The sequence below is a fragment of the Arabidopsis lyrata genome (genome assembly GCF_000004255.2).
Source record: "Arabidopsis lyrata subsp. lyrata unplaced genomic scaffold ARALYscaffold_6, whole genome shotgun sequence".
Taxonomy (NCBI): Eukaryota; Viridiplantae; Streptophyta; class Magnoliopsida; order Brassicales; family Brassicaceae; genus Arabidopsis; species Arabidopsis lyrata.
This window is the reverse complement of record NW_003302550.1, coordinates 3,277,645-3,298,813: the sequence shown is the minus strand read 5'-3', so window position 1 is coordinate 3,298,813 and position 21,169 is coordinate 3,277,645. Positions and strand designations below refer to the sequence as shown.

The 21,169-nt window shown below is 35.0% G+C and overlaps 5 protein-coding genes and 2 long non-coding RNA genes across 7 annotated transcripts; 5 read left to right on the top strand and 2 right to left on the bottom strand.

The window, feature by feature from the left end:
• Positions 1 to 944: 944 nt before the first annotated feature.
• Positions 945 to 1,684, bottom strand: LOC9309426. The gene has a single exon (XM_021020619.1). It carries the CDS (start codon positions 1,407 to 1,409, stop codon positions 1,044 to 1,046), a length of 366 nt encoding a protein of 121 aa, XP_020876278.1. The 5' UTR covers positions 1,410 to 1,684; the 3' UTR covers positions 945 to 1,043.
• Positions 1,685 to 1,729: 45 nt separating this feature from the next.
• On the top strand, positions 1,730 to 3,161 carry LOC9309424. Its single transcript, XR_002330970.1, has 5 exons — positions 1,730 to 2,144; positions 2,230 to 2,567; positions 2,668 to 2,737; positions 2,816 to 2,947; positions 3,041 to 3,161. It is a non-coding gene; the product is annotated as an uncharacterized LOC9309424 (long non-coding RNA).
• A 66-nt stretch (positions 3,162 to 3,227) lies between these two features.
• LOC110227067 lies at positions 3,228 to 3,641 on the top strand. The gene is made up of 3 exons (XR_002330875.1): positions 3,228 to 3,285; positions 3,378 to 3,487; positions 3,568 to 3,641. It is a non-coding gene; the product is annotated as an uncharacterized LOC110227067 (long non-coding RNA).
• Positions 3,642 to 7,802: 4,161 nt separating this feature from the next.
• LOC9309423 (alpha-galactosidase 1) lies at positions 7,803 to 10,878 on the top strand. The gene is given in 16 exon segments (XM_021022934.1): positions 7,803 to 8,128; positions 8,396 to 8,454; positions 8,550 to 8,606; positions 8,766 to 8,800; positions 8,886 to 8,989; positions 9,064 to 9,139; positions 9,239 to 9,297; positions 9,379 to 9,444; positions 9,529 to 9,612; positions 9,691 to 9,755; positions 9,850 to 9,932; positions 10,015 to 10,105; positions 10,188 to 10,196; positions 10,199 to 10,236; positions 10,345 to 10,485; positions 10,607 to 10,878. Coding segments are annotated over 16 exon segments (1,272 nt in total). The 5' UTR covers positions 7,803 to 7,949; the 3' UTR covers positions 10,733 to 10,878.
• Positions 10,879 to 12,258: 1,380 nt separating this feature from the next.
• LOC9307393 (alpha-galactosidase 2) lies at positions 12,259 to 14,862 on the top strand. Its single transcript, XM_021023480.1, has 14 exons — positions 12,259 to 12,505; positions 12,596 to 12,654; positions 12,745 to 12,801; positions 12,897 to 12,931; positions 13,009 to 13,112; positions 13,193 to 13,268; positions 13,350 to 13,474; positions 13,570 to 13,653; positions 13,738 to 13,802; positions 13,893 to 13,975; positions 14,064 to 14,154; positions 14,244 to 14,293; positions 14,365 to 14,505; positions 14,603 to 14,862. The coding sequence occupies exons 1-14, from the start codon at positions 12,384 to 12,386 to the stop codon at positions 14,693 to 14,695; spliced, it is 1,185 nt and encodes a 394-aa protein (XP_020879139.1). The 5' UTR covers positions 12,259 to 12,383; the 3' UTR covers positions 14,696 to 14,862.
• Positions 14,863 to 14,877: 15 nt separating this feature from the next.
• On the bottom strand, positions 14,878 to 17,747 carry LOC9309422. The gene is made up of 6 exons (XM_002871276.2): positions 17,244 to 17,747; positions 15,974 to 16,221; positions 15,778 to 15,862; positions 15,599 to 15,684; positions 15,378 to 15,460; positions 14,878 to 15,298 (listed from the first exon to the last, which is right to left on the bottom strand). The coding sequence occupies exons 1-6, from the start codon at positions 17,445 to 17,447 to the stop codon at positions 15,060 to 15,062; spliced, it is 945 nt and encodes a 314-aa protein (XP_002871322.2). The 5' UTR covers positions 17,448 to 17,747; the 3' UTR covers positions 14,878 to 15,059.
• A 1,898-nt stretch (positions 17,748 to 19,645) lies between these two features.
• Positions 19,646 to 21,001, top strand: LOC9307392 (GEM-like protein 4). Its single transcript, XM_021021372.1, has 2 exons — positions 19,646 to 20,176; positions 20,287 to 21,001. The coding sequence occupies exons 1-2, from the start codon at positions 20,044 to 20,046 to the stop codon at positions 20,820 to 20,822; spliced, it is 669 nt and encodes a 222-aa protein (XP_020877031.1). The 5' UTR covers positions 19,646 to 20,043; the 3' UTR covers positions 20,823 to 21,001.
• The last annotated feature ends 168 nt before the right edge of the window (positions 21,002 to 21,169 follow it).

Sequence of the window (21,169 nt, the reverse complement as noted above, 5' to 3'; positions counted from 1 at the left end):
TTATTTGAAAATTATTGTCGGTGCTTAGTACAATTAACACTTTAACAGGTGATGGTCGTTTAGGATAACGTAACCGGTTTATTTTGGTTTCCTAATCGGTTTAGGTTTTGTTAATCGAACTTGGTACATTTACAATTATTGGTCGGATTTAAATTTCCTAACAATCGGAGTCAACAACATATACAAGAATTTAAAAGAGGCAGAATGATTTTTTAAACAACCCCAATAAGTATGCATTATAGATTTTCTGTTGTCCTTTTTATGTTTCTAAACAAATGTAACGTTTTCTTGTTTTTAGGTGATAATATTGTTTTGGTGACTTAGTTTAGGAAAGGTCTGCAAAGAAAGAACTTAATGAGATTAATGACATTGGGGACAAAGAAGTTGGCTATGAAGATTATAATGACGATGAAGAGAATTTAGATCACTGATTAAAACTTTATCATCCATATTCCGTAGGTTTCTACTCGTAGTCAATTGATGAAGTTCTGAGAAATGTGATGGGTTGTGAATTTTGAACTTCTGTTGCCTAATTTGGTGAAATTAGTTAATGCATTGTTCAGTTTTATCAATGAACTAAGCTTAGGCTTTTCATATTTCCAGTGTTCAAATGGGTTGGCTTGTTTGTTAATTTCCGTTCTGTCTCAATCTTTTTTCTCTCATATATGTGCATTTGATATAATGTAGATGATTGATTCATTTGACTTTCTACTTTTCGTTCATGGCTTGGAGCAATTGCATTCATTAGCATGCATGCAATCAAATAATCGAATGTCCAGCTTTAATGGCAGACTAAATTCACATATATAAGACAAAGGTAACTAATTGATTATTTAAAGCATAATATTTTGCGTTTACTGGAAGAAAAAAGGTAAACACATAAAGCAAAAGGGTCCTCCGATACAAAGGATTAATGGACCATGCATGAGAATTAATATATAAGATTTGGAATTAAAATATTGGATAAATGATTTAAGGTTAAAAAGTTAATCAAAAGAAAACTTGAAAACACACACAAAAAGGGATGAAAACAAAATAATTAATTAGCCGATGTAGATGTGAATCTTGAGTGCGAGAAGGAAGACGCAAACAAGGGAGAAGTAGAGAAGAGAATGGACGATAACGGAGACAGCACTTGTCTGAAAATTACCAAACTCAACATATCTTTGTCGGCCCGGCAACTGAAACAGAAGCCCCGGCGTGAGCATCACGAAGAGTATCACCGTCACTAGCACCGGTCCCCAATCTGACATTTTCTCTCTTTCTTGATGATGATGATGATGCTTGCTGAAACGAATACGATATATCGTGGAGAAATTAGACAGCAGTGGGTTTTCATTTATAGTGTCATATGATAGGAGAGAGGGATTGGAGGTTCGTGAAGAAGGTGGGTCGGAGAGTTGATTCATGAAGTCACTGTTGATTCTCTTTTAATTTTTTTGAAGGGTTTACTTGTGAATCAGGTTTTGGTTTTTTTGGGGAATTGTAATGTCCTTTCTCCAAACTAAGTACCTATCGTGAAAAGTGAACTAGAGATATATCATGTACAAAATCATCTTAAATACTTCTTAGATCGTTATAAGTTTTCATTTATTTTGATCAGATTTTCCAAGTTTTAGGTTTTGAATAATGGTGGATATATAGTTGTTGATACGGATTAACGGATACCGTTATTCAAAACTTCACAAAACTTATAGTTTTGTAAATTCATAACTCTTTTTTTGTCCCGAGTTACTTACTTATGATATTTGATTAGCACCAAACATTGAGGTAACAGAATAACAATAAAGAAGATAATATACATATCCAAGAACAAAGACATACTGATTGTTGGGCTTTTGGCCCATTAAATGTTTGATCTGCTTGTAAAACCCTTTTAGCCCTTTGGGCTTTATCGAAATGAGCTTTGCCGAGAAAGGAAAAAAACAAGAAGAAGAAAGGTGGAAGATAGAAAAAGACCGGCACCGAATTAAGAAATAAATTTTCGGTCGGAAGCAAACAGCCACTATAAAAACCAAAGCATCAACCCTCCTAGTTTTCGTATCCCACTGAAAGCTCAGAGAGCCCCCGTCCCCGACATGAGAAGCAAAATACTCTATACAGGATCGGTTATGCAGGACGTCCTAGCGAGAAAGGATAAAGATGTAAGTGATATGATCTCCTTAATTTGTATCTCGGTCGGTTGTTTTGCTTCTAATTTGTGTCCACGTACTACTTGTGTGATATTAGGAGCTTGAAAGTCTGATTCGGATATTGAGTAATCGTGGTATGAGAGGCTGCAGGGGAACATGGGAGGAATTTGTAAAAGTATACTTCCCAACGTTTGGACGAATCATTACTTGTCCTTCGTTTTATTCACGAGAGGGCCTCCTCACTGTCCTAGCTACATGATGAACAGGTTATGACAAAACATGTACAATTGTTTGATATCTGAGACTTATCTATATATTGGTTATGTGTGTGTTATTATTACTCTCAAGCTATTCTTGGCTTGGAAAATGAGTCGCGGCCATCATCTGTCTCACGTAGTTGTCGCAAAGGAACCTTCGGACGGTACTCATTTGCAGGTGTGGATTTCTTACAACATCAAAATTTTGGTCGAGTCTTGTAACTCTGTTTTCATCTCTCTCTCTCCCTCTCTCTCTCTCGCTATATATGGTGTTGCAGAGGCTGGTTCGCTTGACTCATACTCGTGATGACCACCCATTAGACTACTTTTTGCCCACCCCAGGACAAGGTTTGTGTTTTCATTAACAGCTTATTTTTTTCAATTATAAACAGAAAAAGTTGTGAGCCTTCGAATTATTAAAAACAGGATTGGGTTGTCACGAGGAGAGGGGATGGTAAAGTCGGTAGTAAGATGGTTGCTGTTTGTTGTGAGATGGTTCTTTGTGATGATGGGAGTGAAGCTGTTGTTAGAGTTTCTGCAGTTGACCGTGATTTAAAGGTTTCTTCATAAACTTTCTTTCTTTTGGGCAAACACTCTTTTCTTTGTTGTTGTTATAAAATATTGTGTCTCCTTTCTTTAAAAAAAAAACAGGTGATTCTTGACGAATTTGTGAAACCGAATAAACCAGTTTCTGACTACAGAACCGATGTTACCGGGCTTACTGCTCAAGATCTTGAAACTGCTTCTACTCTTTCTGTCGCGGATTTACAGGTACTTTACACAAACCTTTTTCTTTTTCTTCTTTCTATTTTGCACTTGTTAATTCTAATGTCGAATCAAATTCCTCTCTTGGAATACGTTTATGGTAGGTCACTTTTTGAACCACGATCTAAATGGTACGTACAACAAATATGCTCCCAGTTTCTTCTTTTTCTTTCTTTCTTTATATTAGTTTCAAAACCCTACTGATTGATATGACTCTTCTCAGCTTTGAAGATGGATCATGCAAGAAAAATTGATACTTCACTTGTGTTTAAGTATGAGTATTCCGGCGGTCCGAGCAAGCCTCCAAGGCCCTCTTTCGATAATCTGTGCAAGGTTAGCCTGTGAAAGGTTTTCTTCTTTCGCTACTTGAGTGATCAAACATAATTTTTTTGTTTCTTTCGTTCTCTTCCCAGTCTATATTTGGATATCAAGTGCAGGGAGCCCCCCACAAGGCAAACGCTGTCATGCAACTTGTTCTTGCTATAGTCAGGCCCGGCTCACTCATCGGTAAGACCCGGTGCCATACAAAAAAAAATCCTATCTTTAATAAAAAATTTATATATATATTTACAAAAAGTTATATTTCATAAATTATTTTGTATTTTATAGCTATTTGGACCTGTTATTTTTGTTTATTAATTTTGGGCCTCAATATTACCTTTTAAAATAGAATTTTGGGACCTTTACATATAGATATTTTATAAAATTTCAGCATAATTAAATAGTTAAATAATAGAAAAACTATGAATTTGGACCTTAAATTTGTTGGACCCGGTGCAAATGCACCACTTGCACATGCCAATAACCGGCACTGGCTATAGTGAAGTTCGGAATAACGACCTCTATTCCAGTAACTGAAGAGCTTGAGCTTGAGGCAAATTCTATAAAACTTTTAATAGCTTCATCTAATTTTATCAATGAAATAAACTAATACTTTTGTCCTTTAATCCCTGTAGATGTTGAAAGCTGAGGAGTCATTAAAACAGTCCGTTCAAGCAAAGTCAAAACCCTTCATTCCAGCAAAGAGAAGTCTCACAGAGGAGGACATGGTGAGTTCTAAGAAACAGAAGAAGGAGGAGAATGTCAACCAAACTCAGCCTAAGTCAACAATACCAAAGCCTCTGCCTCAAACAGAGGATTTTTAAGTAAAGCAGAGAAGAAGCCTAATCCTCTGAGTCAATCAGAGTCTTCTGTCTGCAACAATAGGAAGGTCACTAGGAAGCTTCCTCCCAAACGGTCATCAACAACATCACGTGCTTCTATTACTCTGCGAAACAAATTTGCTATTTTGAGTGATCTAGATTAAGCAACGGGTCATGTGTTGCCCTAATGTCTCGAAGAGTATTAGGAATAATATTATCTCACATTGGAAAGGACAAGGGATCTTGACTAGTATATAAGATATATGGGCCTCTCTACTCATTGCCAATTGGTTTTGAGTTGGAAGCTCATATACTAATATGGTATCAGAGCCCGATCTGTACATGTCCAAATCCAATCCACCATCGGCCCGGCCCAATAGTTGGCCCGCCGATCCATGCCCGATGGTATCAGAGCCCGATCCGTACATGTCCAGATGCAATCCACCATCGGCCCGGCCCAATAGTTGGCCCGCCGATTCATGCCCGAGCATACCGAGATCAATGGATAGAGCCATCATCTCGAGGGAGCGTATTAGGGATAATATTATCCCACACAATAGTTGGCCCGCCGATTCATGCCCGAGTATACCGAGATCAATGGATAGAGCCATCATCTCGAGGGAGCGTATTAGGGATAATATTATCCCACATTGGAAAAGACAAGGGATCTTGACTAGTATATATGATATATGGGCCTCTCCATTGTCAATTGGTTTTGAGTTGGAAGCCCATATACTAATAAAGAGTGTCTCTAGTATGAATATGTAAACTCTGTATTTTGCAGATTAAGAAATGAGAATTGCATTTTAAAGCTTATTTCTCTTCAAGCTTTCAGAGAATGAAAATGTTTGATGCCCTTAATTAGTAGAGTTGAATGTTTTTAAGGATGATTGCATTAAAGAACATATATGCATTTCAAAAGCTTAATGCTTGGTGGGTGATGCTGAGATCTCTAATTTTGTAACAGTTCACCCTTTATTCCCACATTTCTACCCGATACTAATCCTATATTAGTTTTAAAACTGCTAATGACGTTGATGGGCCTGGGCCTGGCCTTCTCAGGTTTGCCGTCTCAAAAGAAGGGTTTTACATTAATTTCTAAGTTCTAACAATCAATGAAGATGATAGATGAGATTATGAGAATACATGAGCCTATTTTTTTGGTGAAAACATTTTTGCTCTCTCTTGATGATGATGATGATGCTTGCTTAAACAAGTACGACGATATCGTAGAGAAATGAGAAAGTGCGTTTTATAGTGTCATAGGAGAGAGATTGGAGGGGAATGTGGAGAAGGTGGGTCGGAGAGTCGATTCATGAAGTCACTGTTGATTCTCTTTTTTTTTTAAGGGTTTACTTGTGAATCAGGTTTTGATTATTTTTGCGGAATTATAATGTTTTTTCTCCAAACTAAGTACCTATCGTGAAAAAGTTTAGAGATGATGTACAAAATTAAATACTTACTTCTTAGATTGTTAGACCATCTACATTACATATATTAATTTGAGTGTCTCTCCAAACTAAGACACTTCGGCAAGGAGGTCTTCCATTTAAAGATACCTTTCACATTTAAATAATTGTATTAATGTGAGAAGACACCCATTTAATATATGCAATGTACATGCTCTTAGGACATATGCAAGGGTGCATCTTTAAAGATTGATCTTAAGGGAGAAAAAATATTAAAATATTATAAGAGCTTTAACTAAGATCTTTTGTAAAGTAATTGATTATTGGTAGAACATGTTTAGATCATATGAATTAATAATTTAATAATCAAAACATTTTAAAGTATATTAAAATTAAAAAATTAGTTTTAAAATTGAAAACATAAAAAAGTAAACTTATATTAACATTGATTTGAAAATAAAAAGAAACACAAAATACAATTCCAAATAATTATAAAAAAAAACATTAAAGATATAAATGAAAAACAAAAAAAACAATCAAACATATTAATTAAAGGTTACAAACATTTTATTTAATTAATACAAAGTTAACAAAAACTTAAATATTTGAAAGATTTTCGTTATCACAAATCGCAACGAATCAGACTATGCCACGTCGCCACAAGATCAGCCCAAAAACAGTTCTAGCCCAAGAACATGAGAAGTGTTCTAAACCCACTTTTTACAAAGTTTATTATTATTAAACTCTAAGATCATGCCCGAAGATGGGCCGTTAAACATGGTCTTAGAGCATATGCATCGCAAAAACTTTTTTATAGGTCTTAAATAATTATAATGGTATTATAAATTAAGAGAGAGAAAGAGAATATTTATATAGATATATTGATCGGTGGAGAGAGATATGAAGATGCTTTTTACCATTTTTTAAACTTATATCCATTCATGTTCTGACACGTGGCAGTAAGAGCTGTTTTACAACTGATCTTGCTCAAGACCACTCTTCCCTTCCTCTACTGTATGAGTTTTTTCTATTTTTTTATACCCTAGAACAGGGTAAAAGATGCTGCGTTACCTATAGTCTTACAAGTTTTTATTTGTTCAGAGTTTTAGAGTACTCGAATTTTTAGGTTTTGAAAAAATGATGTCTATTGAGTATTTGAGTTATTAATTCATAATTCATAAAAAAATTTTGTCCCGAGTTAATAATACTAGTTAGGATATTCGATTAGTACCCACCACTGACGTGGACACAACACAATAACAACAAAGGAGATACTAAAATATATAGAACGACATCCAAGAAGAGACATACTGATTTGCTTTTGTTTTTTCAGACACAGAAGATAATATAAATAATCGATATATACTAATATATCATGGCTACAGACGTACAGAAATCAAAGACCTTCAAAGTCTTCTTTACGAACGTAGTTTTAACTCCATAATAACAAAGACATATCTTGACAAGAAAAAGACATATATTTCAAAGAACAATCCAGAAAATCATAATTAATCCCAATACAAACAATGAGTCACATTTACAAAACTAGTAAAGTATGTTTTATAATTGAATTATTAATCAACTATAAAAAAAATTATTAGTCAAGAATCAAGATCAGAGTAAACCCAATAAAGTGTACAAAATATTTCACAAGTAAGAAATTAAAAATCCACTGATGATAATACACAACCCAACCCATATACTTTTCTATAAAACAGACCCAAGTGTTTGATTTCGATTTTGCTTCCACTAAAAGTATTATTGATCATTTTATCCCAGCTACTAGTCAAAGAAACGTGAGCTTTTAGTTTTTTATTATTATTAAAAACTTTTCGAATTTCCAACGTTAATTTTGGTGAAGACTTTTCCGTTAAATCAATAAAAAATCTAACCGTAAAAAACAAATTAACCTCTTACTACTATTTATTTTTTATCATCTAAAAGAATCCAACCATTTAAAATCATGACAGAAAACAGAAAAAATAGGAATTATATCTTCTTTAATTATCAAATTGTTTTTAAAAATTATGTTAAGACCTTGGCTTATATATATGTGGACGTTAAGATATACTACTATATTTTTAAAAAGGAAAGTACAGATAAGTATTGAGGGGCAAAATGGGAATAAATAGAATTTTATAGAACACTCTTTAAGTTTCTTCTACTACAAAGTACAAAGCCAGTGTTCGTCAACAGTCTTCTTCTCACTCTGTGATTAAGCTTGTTTAGAGAGGTTTTGCAGAGATGGCGAGAACTAGAGCAATGGTGATAAAGATGTCAACACTTATGATACTGATTTCATTAATGGTGATGAATATGGTCGAGTCTTCGAGATCAGTTAACAAGGTTAATAATGGTGACGATTCTGAGATCTTACGAAGACACTTGCTCACTAATGGCCTCGGCGTCACTCCTCCCATGGGGTTTGTATAAATCTTTTTCTTTCTCTCGCTAGCTTGTTTCCTTCTTAATGGTTGGTGGATTTTACGATTGATTCCCAAATTTGGAGTTTGTGAAATCGAAAGACAAACACATTCTACAACCACTAGTCTTTAACCAAACTTCCAAATAATAAGAGAAGAAATAGCTTGAATTTAACTTCCATATCCTGAAAGTTGTTGTTAATAATCGATTGATGTTTCTGTGTTCTTGATGATGTCTGAATTAAGTTCAATGTAATGGTGTTACAGGTGGAATAGCTGGAACCATTTCAGCTGCAACATAGATGAGAAAATGATCAAAGAAACTGGTGAATTCTCAATTTTTCTCAATCCTGGATTATTCTTGCATGCTTGTAACAGCTGATGCTTTGGTTATCTTAACAAATCTTGATGCTTGTAACAGCTGATGCTTTGGTTACTACCGGCCTCTCTAAGCTTGGTTACAAATACGTTAACATCGGTATGGCTCTAAGCCTCTAACGCAAAACATAGTTCGAAAAATTCATTGTATCCCTCTGAAGTTGATTAATGTTTCTTTCATCAATATGATTGCTTAAAGAGTAAAACTTTCCATGAGTTATTGTTCTTCACAGTACTGAAATCTTGGTTTGTTCCTCAGATGATTGTTGGGCTGAAATTTCTCGTGACAGCAAGGTATTATAACTTCTTTGTGTTTACTGGTTTCATTTATTGTTCTGCAGTTTTGCTAGATTTTATCTTCTTTAACTCTGTTTTCCAGGGAAGTCTGGTGCCAAAGAAGTCAACTTTCCCTTCTGGTATTAAAGCGCTTGCTGATTATGTTCATAGCAAGGGCCTTAAGCTCGGGATTTACTCAGATGCCGGGTATATTACTATTGCTTTTTGCCTTTTTGCAAATTTTCGTACAAATTGACCTCATAATTTGTTTTGGTTTACAGGTATTTTACCTGCAGCAAAACCATGCCAGGTTCTTTAGGCTATGAGGAGCATGATGCCAAGACATTTGCAGAATGGGTACGTCCATGTCATTCTTGTTTTCTGACATTCTGAGAAACTGGTCCCTGACCTGAAATTCAGACAATAAGTAGTAACAATGCTTGGCTCAAATTTCAGGGAATTGATTACTTGAAGTATGACAACTGCAACAACGATGGCTCTAAACCGACTGTCAGGTATAACTGATGACACCAGGTTTAGCTATAAAAGTTATAATATACATTCACTGCCAATAACGGATGAATGATGCCATTCAGGTATCCGGTGATGACCCGAGCTCTGATGAAATCTGGCCGCCCCATCTTTCACTCACTGTGTGAATGGTATAAATCATGTTCCCTTTCAAAGAAACATTGTGTTGTTTCTTCTGCAGAAGAATTAAGACTTACACATTGATTTCTTATCAGGGGAGATATGCATCCAGCTCTATGGGGATCTCCAGTAGGCAACAGTTGGAGAACCACTAATGACATCAAAGATACTTGGCTTAGGTAAGAATAAAACAAAAAAGATGGAGACATGTTTTTTAAAAAGATTGCTTATCTTGACAAGGTTTTTGCTTGTTACAGTATGATCTCAATAGCAGACATGAATGAAGTCTACGCTGAGCATGCAAGACCTGGTGGCTGGAACGGTACTGTTATTATATCAGCAAAAGACTACTGCTTTAAGTTTTAGGATTTGGAGATATATTGATGACGAGTGGGTGACTTTGTTGTTGGTTGCAGACCCGGATATGCTTGAAGTGGGAAATGGAGGAATGACGAAAGAGGAGTACATAGTCCATTTCAGCATATGGGCAATCTCAAAGGTAAGTTATATTCAGGAAATAGAGAAACTCTCTTCAATCAAAATCTATCAAGTCTGTAACCAATGCTTTATATATATCACAGGCTCCTCTTCTACTTGGCTGTGACATAAGAAACATGACCAAGGAAACAGTGGAGATTGTCGCAAACAAGGAAGTCATAGCTATTAATCAAGGTACTTAATTACTGTTTAGCCACCATATGTCCTCTTAGAACCATGTTGATATATATAAAAAAGAAAAGGAAAGTTCTTGTAGATCCACACGGTGTCAGGCCAAGAAAGTTAGAATGGAAGGCGATCTCGAGGTTAGATTACATCTGAAAACACCGACATATATACTACTCCGTCTATAGACATAAGCTTTCATCTAAAAGAAAAATGTGTTTTGGTAATGAATTGGGAAATGGAATCAGGTTTGGGCAGGACCATTGTCAGGTTACAGAGTAGCTTTGCTTCTGCTGAACCGTGGACCATCACGAACTTTGATTACTGCTCTCTGGGATGATATTGAGATCCCTGCAAATAGCATTGTTGAAGCCAGAGATCTATGGCAGGTATACATACATACACATTAATATACAACTGTAGATATACATACATATATACATAAACCAAACACCTTTAGAAGATCAGATATTTACTGATGAATGTGTTTTGTTTGTGATATGAGAACAGCACAAGACATTGAAGCAAAAGTTTGTAGGGAACTTGACAGCAACAGTGGATTCTCATGCGTGTAAGTTGTATATTCTCAAACAGTCAAACCTGTTGCCTGAAATACATAAAGAGAGAGTTAATTAGTGTGGCTACGTTACGTTGTAATCTCCAATAATTCTGTAAAAACAATAAGGGTTCGTCTCAAATTGGATCTCCACAGATATTCTCCAATAAATTGTTCTAAATTTGCTCAAAGTTTCTCTACTGAATGAATCCAAAAGTGTTGTCAATGAGTTTGAAACGATATGTGTGTCCATATAATGGTGAACCTTAACTTTTTGGCTTTTCATTTTGTTTCGTACGTGACACACGTTATATATCACTTGTGCGTTGGTCCACTTGAAGCTTTGGCTGATGAAACTAATAAGTGGTTTGGGTGAAAGTGGGCATTACAATGTGAGACTTCGCCTTAAAGTATACTCTTTGTACCTGTGTCGTATATGTTGATTTTAATTTATTTTTGTGATATCGATTTATATAGAATAAAAGATAGAGATCCCTTACATACGTTTGGTTATTTTTTTTGCATTTTGGACCATCAAACTTTAATCAAGCTAGAAACAGGTTTTGTTATTATTTTTTATTTTTTTATTCTAATAGCGTTTTAAGACTCAAAATTATGTAATACTTGACAATAGTGACAAAAAATTAAGATAATATCAAACATCACACTCGGAAAGCATGCTCAGTTTTTAATAATACCCATTCGAATGGCCACTGACTTGTTACTTGTAGGACCACATGCACAGTTTGGGCTCATCAGAGCAAACATGCACACTTCAAGTCCGTCTAGCTAGTGGTGGAGTAATCTGTACGTAACATAATTCGCAATTGTGAATATATAAATGTGTACATCATTTTAATAAAAATGATTCGATTGAGTGTACTAGAGTCCAATACGATAATGACAATGAAAAGTGAAAACCTTACGTGCCATTTATTGAAACGCGTGAAGAAAATTCTGTCTTTGTATTTTTGGATGCAAATGGCGTTATCAGAGCTTAACTGGTTTATTCATAATTTAAAAAAGTGGGTCACTCCAAAAATACTTGTTAGATTTTATAGCTAAAAATATTCCTCCTTGTAAAATAGCAAGTTCATTGTGCTATATATACTTCAGTTCCTGAGACAATAGAAAAAATAAAGAAGAAGAAGTTTGGATCGTATTAGCTTGCTAATTGTTTTTTTTGTTAGAGTTAGCTAAACGTTAAAATTCATTTTTCATCATCATATTTTGATAAAGTTTTGCTTATTTTTCTAAAATCCGGAGACTATGAAATGAACATATCCTCTAATAGGCACTCCATCGCTTATACACCACCGACTACACAATTGTGTTTATCTGGTTAATGGTTAACCACAATAAACGCTTTCTTTCTATATCAATCGCAGCCTTTCACTAACTATTAGAATTAGTTATGAATACGTCCCTACTACACAGTTACAAACGACCTCTTCTTTTCCTCAATCTTTTACACTTTTTGCGTCACAACCAGATAACATATTTATTTTCCATATCCGTGATTGAAACGCAAAAGACCCACTTGTTATGGAGACAACTAAGACAGTCACAGTGTGTTATATATATAGAGATCGGCATGATCCCACAGTTCCCCACTTAACCATCAACATTTATTATAGAACCTACTTTTGATTTTTCTTGAATCTCTCTCTCTCTCTCTGAGTCAGTGTATAGCCATTGAAGGAAATTAAAAAAAAAAAGCTTGATCAAGCAATGGTTCTTATTGGTTTCTTCTTAAGATTCATTACCTTCACTCTGACTCTGACTCAGATCGTTGATGGGTTTCAGAGTCGAATGTTGATGCACAATGGACTTGCTCTCTCTCCTCAAATGGGGTTCGATCTTCTTCATCGTTTTTTTTTTTTTTGTGTTTTCATTTCCTTGACTTACAAGTTATTTACCTCTCATGATTGCTCTCTGATCAGATGGAACAGCTGGAATCATTTTCAGTGTAACATCAATGAGACCCTCATCAAACAAACCGGTGCTAACTGATTCTACTATATAGAAAGCAAATCTGATGCAAGATTGATTGATAGTAAAAGTAACTCTAAAAATCTGAGTTTCTCTGCAGCTGATGCAATGGTTTCTAGTGGTCTTTCTGCAATAGGTTACAAGTATATCAACATAGGTACATAAATTTTAAACATTTTAGTGTGATTACTCTGTTTCATCCATCTCTCTGTTTTCTTAAGTATCGTGTTCTGTTTTTCTCTGTGTTTATAGATGATTGTTGGGGTGAACTCAAAAGAGATTCTCAGGTTAAATAATCTTATTTTTTCAGAGTGTTTGAGAATCAATGAACGAAAATGAGATGTGTTTCTGGTGTATTTGATAGGGGAGTTTGGTTGCGAAAGCATCGACATTTCCTTCAGGAATCAAGGCTTTATCAGATTATGTTCATAGCAAAGGGCTAAAGCTTGGGATATACTCTGATGCCGGGTATAGATACACACAAGATACTTATGTTATCAAACAAAAATCTTGTTAACTCCATTGATCGTCTTTTTCTCGATTTCTAGGACTCTTACCTGCAGCCAAACCATGCCGGGCTCACTCGGGCATGAAGAACAAGATGCCAAAACATTTGCCTCATGGGTATATATGTTTGTATGTGTTACATCTGAACTCATTTCCTAAACCTTGAGCTGTGTGCTTTCGTTATCGTGTATTCGACAGGGGATTGATTACCTGAAGTATGATAACTGCGAAAATACTGGGACAAGTCCAAGAGAAAGATACCCTAAGATGAGCAAAGCTCTGTTAAATTCAGGAAGATCCATATTCTTCTCTCTGTGTGAATGGTAAAAAGACTATTTAAGGAGAAGATTCACTTATGTTTTAGTTCAGACAACTTTGGTCTGATGATACTAAACAAGAAACTGAGTTGTAAGTGCAGGGGACAAGAGGATCCAGCAACTTGGGCAGGAGATATTGGCAACAGTTGGAGAACAACAGGAGACATCCAAGATAACTGGAAAAGGTTTCTGTTCTTTAATGGTTTTTTTCCCAATCTTAGTGAAACAAGAACTTGAAAATGCTTTTCTCTTCCTTGTTTGCTTGTTAGCATGACCCTGATAGCAGATCAAAATGACCGATGGGCATCTTATGCAAGACCAGGATCGTGGAACGGTAAATATTTTGGAGTAATTAATACAGATGCGAGTCAATTCTATCGAGTCCCCAGAAAGTAATATTGGTATCCGGGTAAAACTGAAACAGATCCAGACATGCTTGAAGTGGGAAATGGAGGGATGACTAAGGAAGAATACAGGTCGCATTTCAGCATCTGGGCATTGGCAAAAGTATGATGTTGTTTTACCTGAAAGACCTAAACAGAGAATGAATGTATCCCTACTTAAACCAATGTTGGATTGTGTTCTCTCTTTGCAGGCTCCTCTGCTGATAGGGTGTGATCTTAGATCGATGGACAATGTTACCTTCGAGTTGCTTAGCAACAAAGAGGTGATTGCTGTTAATCAAGGTAAATAATATAGAAAAATTCTTAACCACTTCAGAATCTGCTCAAAATGAAATCCAAAAGTGGTAAGAGCTTGACCTGTTTATGTTCAGACAAACTTGGGATCCAGGGAAAGAAAATCAAGAAAGATGGTGATCTTGAGGTATTATTTTTCTTACATATGTGTATGCAAATACCAAACAGAAAACACATAACATATGTGGTGCAATGCAGGTATGGGCAGGTCCGCTAAGCAAGAAACGAGTAGCGGTCATCCTATGGAACAGAGGATCAGTATCTGCCAAAATCACAGCTCGATGGGCTGACATTGGCCTTAGTTCATCAGATATTGTTAATGCTCGTGACTTATGGGAGGTAAGTTATGATAAACAAAACATGCATTAGAATTCTGTTTCCTTACTAGAACTCACACCTGAAATCTAATGATGAACCATGATTATGATGAATGCAGCATTCGACACATTCACGTGTTAAAAATCAACTCTCTGCCTTAGTGGAGCCTCATGCCTGCAAAATGTATACTCTTACAAGACGCAAGGCATAAGATCCAGCTCTACTGCAACTAAAGTTATGGAAGTAAAACCAAAAGATTTTACCAAGTCATCTTCTAGCCTGATTTTGTATCTACTATGCTGAATATGAGATGCCAGCATCAGAAATACTCAATCCAAGTTACATTATAATAAGAATAATTTGAGTTTTGGCAAATCATATGCCACTTAAGAATAATTTGAGTTTTGGCAAATCATATGCCACTTTTTAAATAAAACTGACAAATCCAAATGTTCACATAGTTTTCATCTAAACATTCCACGATAACAAGATACCACTACCAGGCTTATTTTTCTTCCGGCAACATTACATCACCAGGACCTGGAGGATATATGAGAATTTCAATGCGGAGATAGTTACCACTCACCAGTTACCACCCCACTAGAAAATGGCAGGTCCTTAGATTTCTCAGCCATAAACATGTCGAAATCGCTGTGGCTGAACATGCGTTTTCCAAGCCAAGAGGCAGCAGACTCTTCAAGCCTGTTTATGATCTCTTGATCTGAGGTCCCAGGCATGATCCAAACTTTGTCAAGCTTGGTAGTCAGAACTCCAAAAGCAGGAAGCTCAACTTTTGTCTTTTTAGGAATAGTTTCTGAAGATCACAAGAAAAAAACATCAAAAAGCTATCGATATACACTTGTTTTCCAAGCATAAATTCTGAGGGGATATACCTGGAATAACGGGTGTCAATGAATGATATGTTAGGAAATACTGATTCAGGGTTTTCACTGCTGGAATTTGAATTCCCCGAGACCTATAATATTTGTCAAACCACCACATTAGTCGTTATTTCATATAAACAAACAATGTAGATTAAGCGCCATTAACTAGTAATCCAAGGAAGAAACATGAAACTTTAAAGAAAAGGGCTAAAAGCTGAGAGAAGACATACCAAGTTATAGAAAACCAACTGTTTTCAGACAGATCAGAGGTTCTAAGAGTATTCAATCCATGGTGCTTCTTAGCTAGTTCCTCAAACTTGAACAAAAAACAGAATCTCCCCATTTGATATATCACTAGAGAGAGACAAATGTAAGCAATCCAACAGCAAAGGTAAGAGCTTTCACATACCATCATAGTAAGAGTCGGCCTAGCCGCCTCTAAGCTCATTGTCTCATTGTATTCAAAATAAAGATGACAGTCCTCACCAAAGCTCCTAAAATCGAGAAAGAAACAAACAAAATGTCAACCAAATTCTGAGTGTTGATACCCATGAATCATTAGAACACAACAACAACAATAGGATTCAAAATAGAGAATCTGTGACCTTGAAGAAGAAGAAGAAGAAGAAGAAGATCCATCATCAACGAAGGGTTTCTTGGTGAAGATTTGGATGGCGGAGAGGGTGGGAGCATAATACTGATTAGCAATCGTCCACGAGTCCTTCAGCGTAAGAGGAACGCCGACGCAATTAGTGCTCCACTCGTCGTAGGCGGACCAAATGTCACCCAGGCGAAGGTGAGGTTTTTTCACTCGTTCTTCTTTGCCTCTTGAAGAAGACGAACCGACACGTTTCTGCGCGGAAATTTTGAAATTAGGGTTTTCGATTTATACGGCGGATTCAACATTTCAAAATCGCCCACCCGGTTATATTACTCGCATCCGTACTAGGAAACAATAGTAGTATTTAGATACAACCCCCTCCTATTATTTTATATCACAAATCGACCCAATTGTTTCAGTTTCTTCCATCTACTACCCTCCCTATACAAGGGATATTATTTAGCACTTATGACCCAAGTAGTATTTCAGTTTTTGGTTTGGTTTTAAAAAAAATTGTAACCACATTGTAATCGAAGTTATTTTAGTTTGGTTTAGATCAATTAGAGTTAAAAAAAAAATTTTGTAACCACATTCTAATCGAAGTTAGTTTGGTTTAGTTTGGAAAAATTAGAGTTCAGCTCGGTTTTAATATTGGTTTTAAGTTACTTATCTAATATCGATTAAATAGTCTACAATACATTGTTTTTTTCTAAATGAATCAAAAAGATTTAATATGACACGCGTCAGCCAGTGAGACAATGGGGTTAAGCTTTGTTTATCATTCAACGCTATCATTAATTAGTATATTGTAGTTTAGTTATCTGCTTTTAGTAAAATACCTTTTTGAAACTTTTTCTTTGTAACGACTTTAATTACATTGTTTTCTTCTAAATGATTTAATGATACAGTCTAAAACTTGAATTTCTCTTTGAAATTGTTAATCTTACAAGAATCTTCATACCAACACTAGCCTAAAAGAAGAGATTTATTTTTATAGAATGCGATTACATGTTTAATTGAGTTTCTAACATAAGAATCTGTCTATGAATTTATCTAGGACAGTCTGATATGCATTGTGCAAAAATTTCAAGTACACATATATAATTGATAAATTAAAAGATTTTTCTTACACTAGATTCTCCATGTTTACTTTTTTTGAAGGGATTTACCTCAGATCGAATTTATGTTTAAATAAACCAATTTTCATGCCGCTAAAAAGATGATTCTAAATTCATCTGTCAAATGATTAGAAAAAAATGAAAGATGAAAGTTACCTCAGTATGGAACTTGACGCGGACGGGAAGAGAGATGCTTTTAAGAAAACTTTCGAAATTAGATCTGCCCTTGACGCGGACGGGAAGAGAGATGCTTTTAAGAAAACTTTCAAAACTAGATTTGCCTCTTTCGCTCATTTTTCCCTGGGTAGTGGTTTCCCTTTTAAATCTGTTGTTACGTAGATATTTCACTCGCAGACACATGATAGAAAAGAACTAGAGAGGTTGAGGTATATATAGAGTAAAAATACAACATTTCATCGAAAAAAGGAAAAACAATATGAGATATGAAGATAAGGTTAAAAAAAAAAGTAAGAAAAAAATATTTTCAACACAAAAAAGGAATTTGAGTAAGTATCACTGAATATTTATTTAGTTAAACACACATGGATTTATTAAGATGATAATTAATATAACACTTGCCAAAAGAAAACGAAAGACTTAAATTCATCAATTTTTAGTTACCCATAGTTTTTAAAGAAACAACTATAGTTAAACAACCATTATTTTCCAGTTAAACCCATCAAATGGTGTTAGTAAACTCTATAACTAATTTCTAAAATAAAACCCGTTTACCAAATCTCAAAATTTACATGGATAACCAAATACCATAGAGGAGTTTAGAGAACAGGAAGAAGAGACGAACACATATGTGTGAAGATGGTCCAAGCAAACCTAAGATAAGATATAGTATATGATTTACACACAAAATAAATGTCATTCTCACATACTTAAATGGTTTTATGGTTATAATTTATCATATTTGTCTAATACTCACATAATTTTTATCATCACATGATTTTATACGTTTTTTTTAGGTTCTTCTTAGAATTTATCTGAAACTTTTAACTTTTATTTAACAAGAAGGTATATCTGATTAATCACACACAATGTAAAGAAGGAAATTGATATTTCCATATTTCCTTGTGGGCTTCTTAGTTAGTTTCTTTTGTCAACATTTTTTTTTATAAATATTATTATCTTGTTAGTTGTTATAGATGTACCCTGGAAAACTAGTGTGGCAACTAAAGTAGTCTAAAGTGTGCATATGAGCAAGGGCAAGCTTGTTTTTTTGATAATTCAAGGTAAATCCTCAAATCTAAATCTATGGAGAGGTATAGGCTAACTTTCTTTTCATACCCGTTATTTTTTACACGTTAGAATCTTTTTTTTTGATTAGAGGATAAGCTATTTTATTGCGCATAGAATGTCACGTCCCAAAATATTGACCAATTTCTTCTTCTTGTCTTTTTGTATTGACTTCTATTTTCTACTATAAATTAGTCCGTTGCCACAATTCAAAATTCCCGACTCACAAGTCACAAGTGCCTTCACCTGCTATATCCTCTGATAAAGCATTTACTTGTTCCACATAATGAAGCCTCGATTAATTAATTTTAGTGTTTCCTTTTAGCAAAAGCCTTAATTATCCTATCTGACTGATTATACTTTTATCCACGTAACCAATTAATCGACCACATAAATGTTCAAAACTTGACATGTTGTAAATTATCTTTATTTTTTGTAGAATAACTGGATGGGCAAGTCGCAAGTCCATGTCGACACTCCTAGAATCAGGCGTTCCCAAATGACTGATTAATATCTTTTTTTTTTTTCTTTTTCTTACTATCAAAGTCGCCAGAATATATCCTCGGAGAAAGCCAAAATCGTTCTCAATTCATTATTCAACAGCTTAAAAGTTAAAAATTCTTAATTTAACATTCATATTCTGTGTTTTATGTCTCACCGTAGCATAGTAGCAACCAACTCATGATCATTTCTTCATTTACAATAATATACAGATAAACGTAAAGCACGCATATAAATCATGTAAAGTGTACAATTAGGGACATGCATTTGCATGTTGTGTGTAGTGTAGATCACATGGGTGACGAATTGATTCAACGGTAGGTTTATTCATTCTATGGAGGGATCCATTTCAAATCACATTTCCTTTTACTTTGTGTTTTATTTTATTAAATTTTTCTTTATTTTTCCATTCAAAATATGAAAAAGAAAAAACTTTATCTTAGCAAAGAAAAATGACATCAGAAAGTCGCGATGCCAACTCAGAAAGCTCCAAATCCACGACGTCCCTTCTCCATAAGTCGGCGTATAGATTTTTTTTTTTTTTTTTTTTTTTTCATGTTCTAGTAATCACAGAAACTTTAAATATACGAAAAAAGAAAATAAAATAAAAATGTAAAATGTAAAACATATTAAAGCAAATGAAATTGTGCTTAAATTAAAGGATGTCTAATCCTATATGTGATTTTAACCAATGTATTAGGACTTCTAAACACTTGATAAATCTAAAGATTCAAACCACATGTTTATAAATCTCATTATCTCTTCTCTTATAATTGGATTTTCAATTTTTTTTTTAATTATGCGCATAAAAACGTAATTACATGCGTGTAACAAAGCATGACGTCTTGCCAACTTGTAGGTTAAAAAGCATGTCGGAGTCTAACGTGAGGGGCTTGTGATCATGTTTCACTTTTTTTCTCTCTTAGATCTTCTTTTTTTTTTCTGGCTTAAAGCAGCCAAACACAATGCTTTAACCCTAATCCCCCAAAAAGATTCAAATTGAGATATATAAAAGCTTTCTTTCCCTTTTGCTGAATAGTTGATGACCCATTCATGACTCATCCTACGGTCAAGTCACAAAAGATTCAATATCTTCGCTTTTCATTACCCTTTAAATACCTTACCCTTGCACCAAACCATTTCATCAATCAGCTTCATTTTACAGACCAAACAACATCAAGACCAAGAATACTTACTCCATTCTCTAAAGATGAACATGAGCAGAGTTGACCAACAAGTCATTAGATTTCCTGCGGGGAAGACTACTCCGTTTGGTTACTTACCTGATCCGGCCTCAATTAACAAGTTCCGAGTTTCGGCTTCTTCCAAGAAATCTGAACAAAGTTAGTACCTATTTAGTTACCTTCTTTCTATGTTGAAGTCATATTGTTTTATCTTCTATTTTTTCCCTGCAAAACTTGAAAGCTAACAGGATTGGTTTTACTTTTGACAGGCAACGGAAAATCGATTCTTAAAAGGAAGAAAACCGATGGTTTCACCAATGGAGCTAGAGACCAGAGCAAGCTAAGACCAAAGCTAACTGAAACAGTGAAGAGAAAGCTATCTTTGGGCGCTAGGATTCTTCAGGTTGGAGGTTTAGAGAAGATCTTCAAGCGACTTTTTAGAGTCAGTGAAGGTGAGAAACTGTTCAAAATGTACCAGTGTTACTTGTCGACAACCGCAGGTCCCATCGCCGGCCTTCTATTCATCTCGTCCAAGAAAATGGCGTTCTGCAGCGAGCGATCGATAAAGGTGGATTCCCCTCAAGGAGACATGATCCGGGTTCACTACAAAGTATCACTCCCCTTGTGCAAGATCGACAGAGTGAACCAGAGTCAGAACACAAAGAAACCATCACAGAAGTACCTAGAAGTAGTCACGGTCGACGGTTTTGACTTCTGGTTTATGGGATTCATGAGCTACCAGAAAGCTTTCAATTGCCTTGAGAAGGCTCTTTCTCTGAGCTTTGAAGACAACAAAGAGCAATAAAGCCGCGATTTCAGAGGAGTTATGGAGTTTACAAGAAATATTTCATTTCTTCTTTCCTTTCTTGATTGATCAGAAAATAGTCCTAGAAAGACAGAAAATTACTGTACAAACTCAAATTCTTTTCTTTTCCATTGTAGACAAATATCAGATGAATATATTAATTCATTTATCTTTACAAATCTTAATGAACTCAAATGGAAACTCTATGGGGCTCTGCACAAGAAACCATTTCCTTGTGCTTCAAATACACAAGAGTATTGTGACCTGACACGTCCAATAAAAAACAGAGTACACAAGATCATTGCTTACTTAAGGCTAATTGAGTCTATTCAAAAGTCTTTATATAA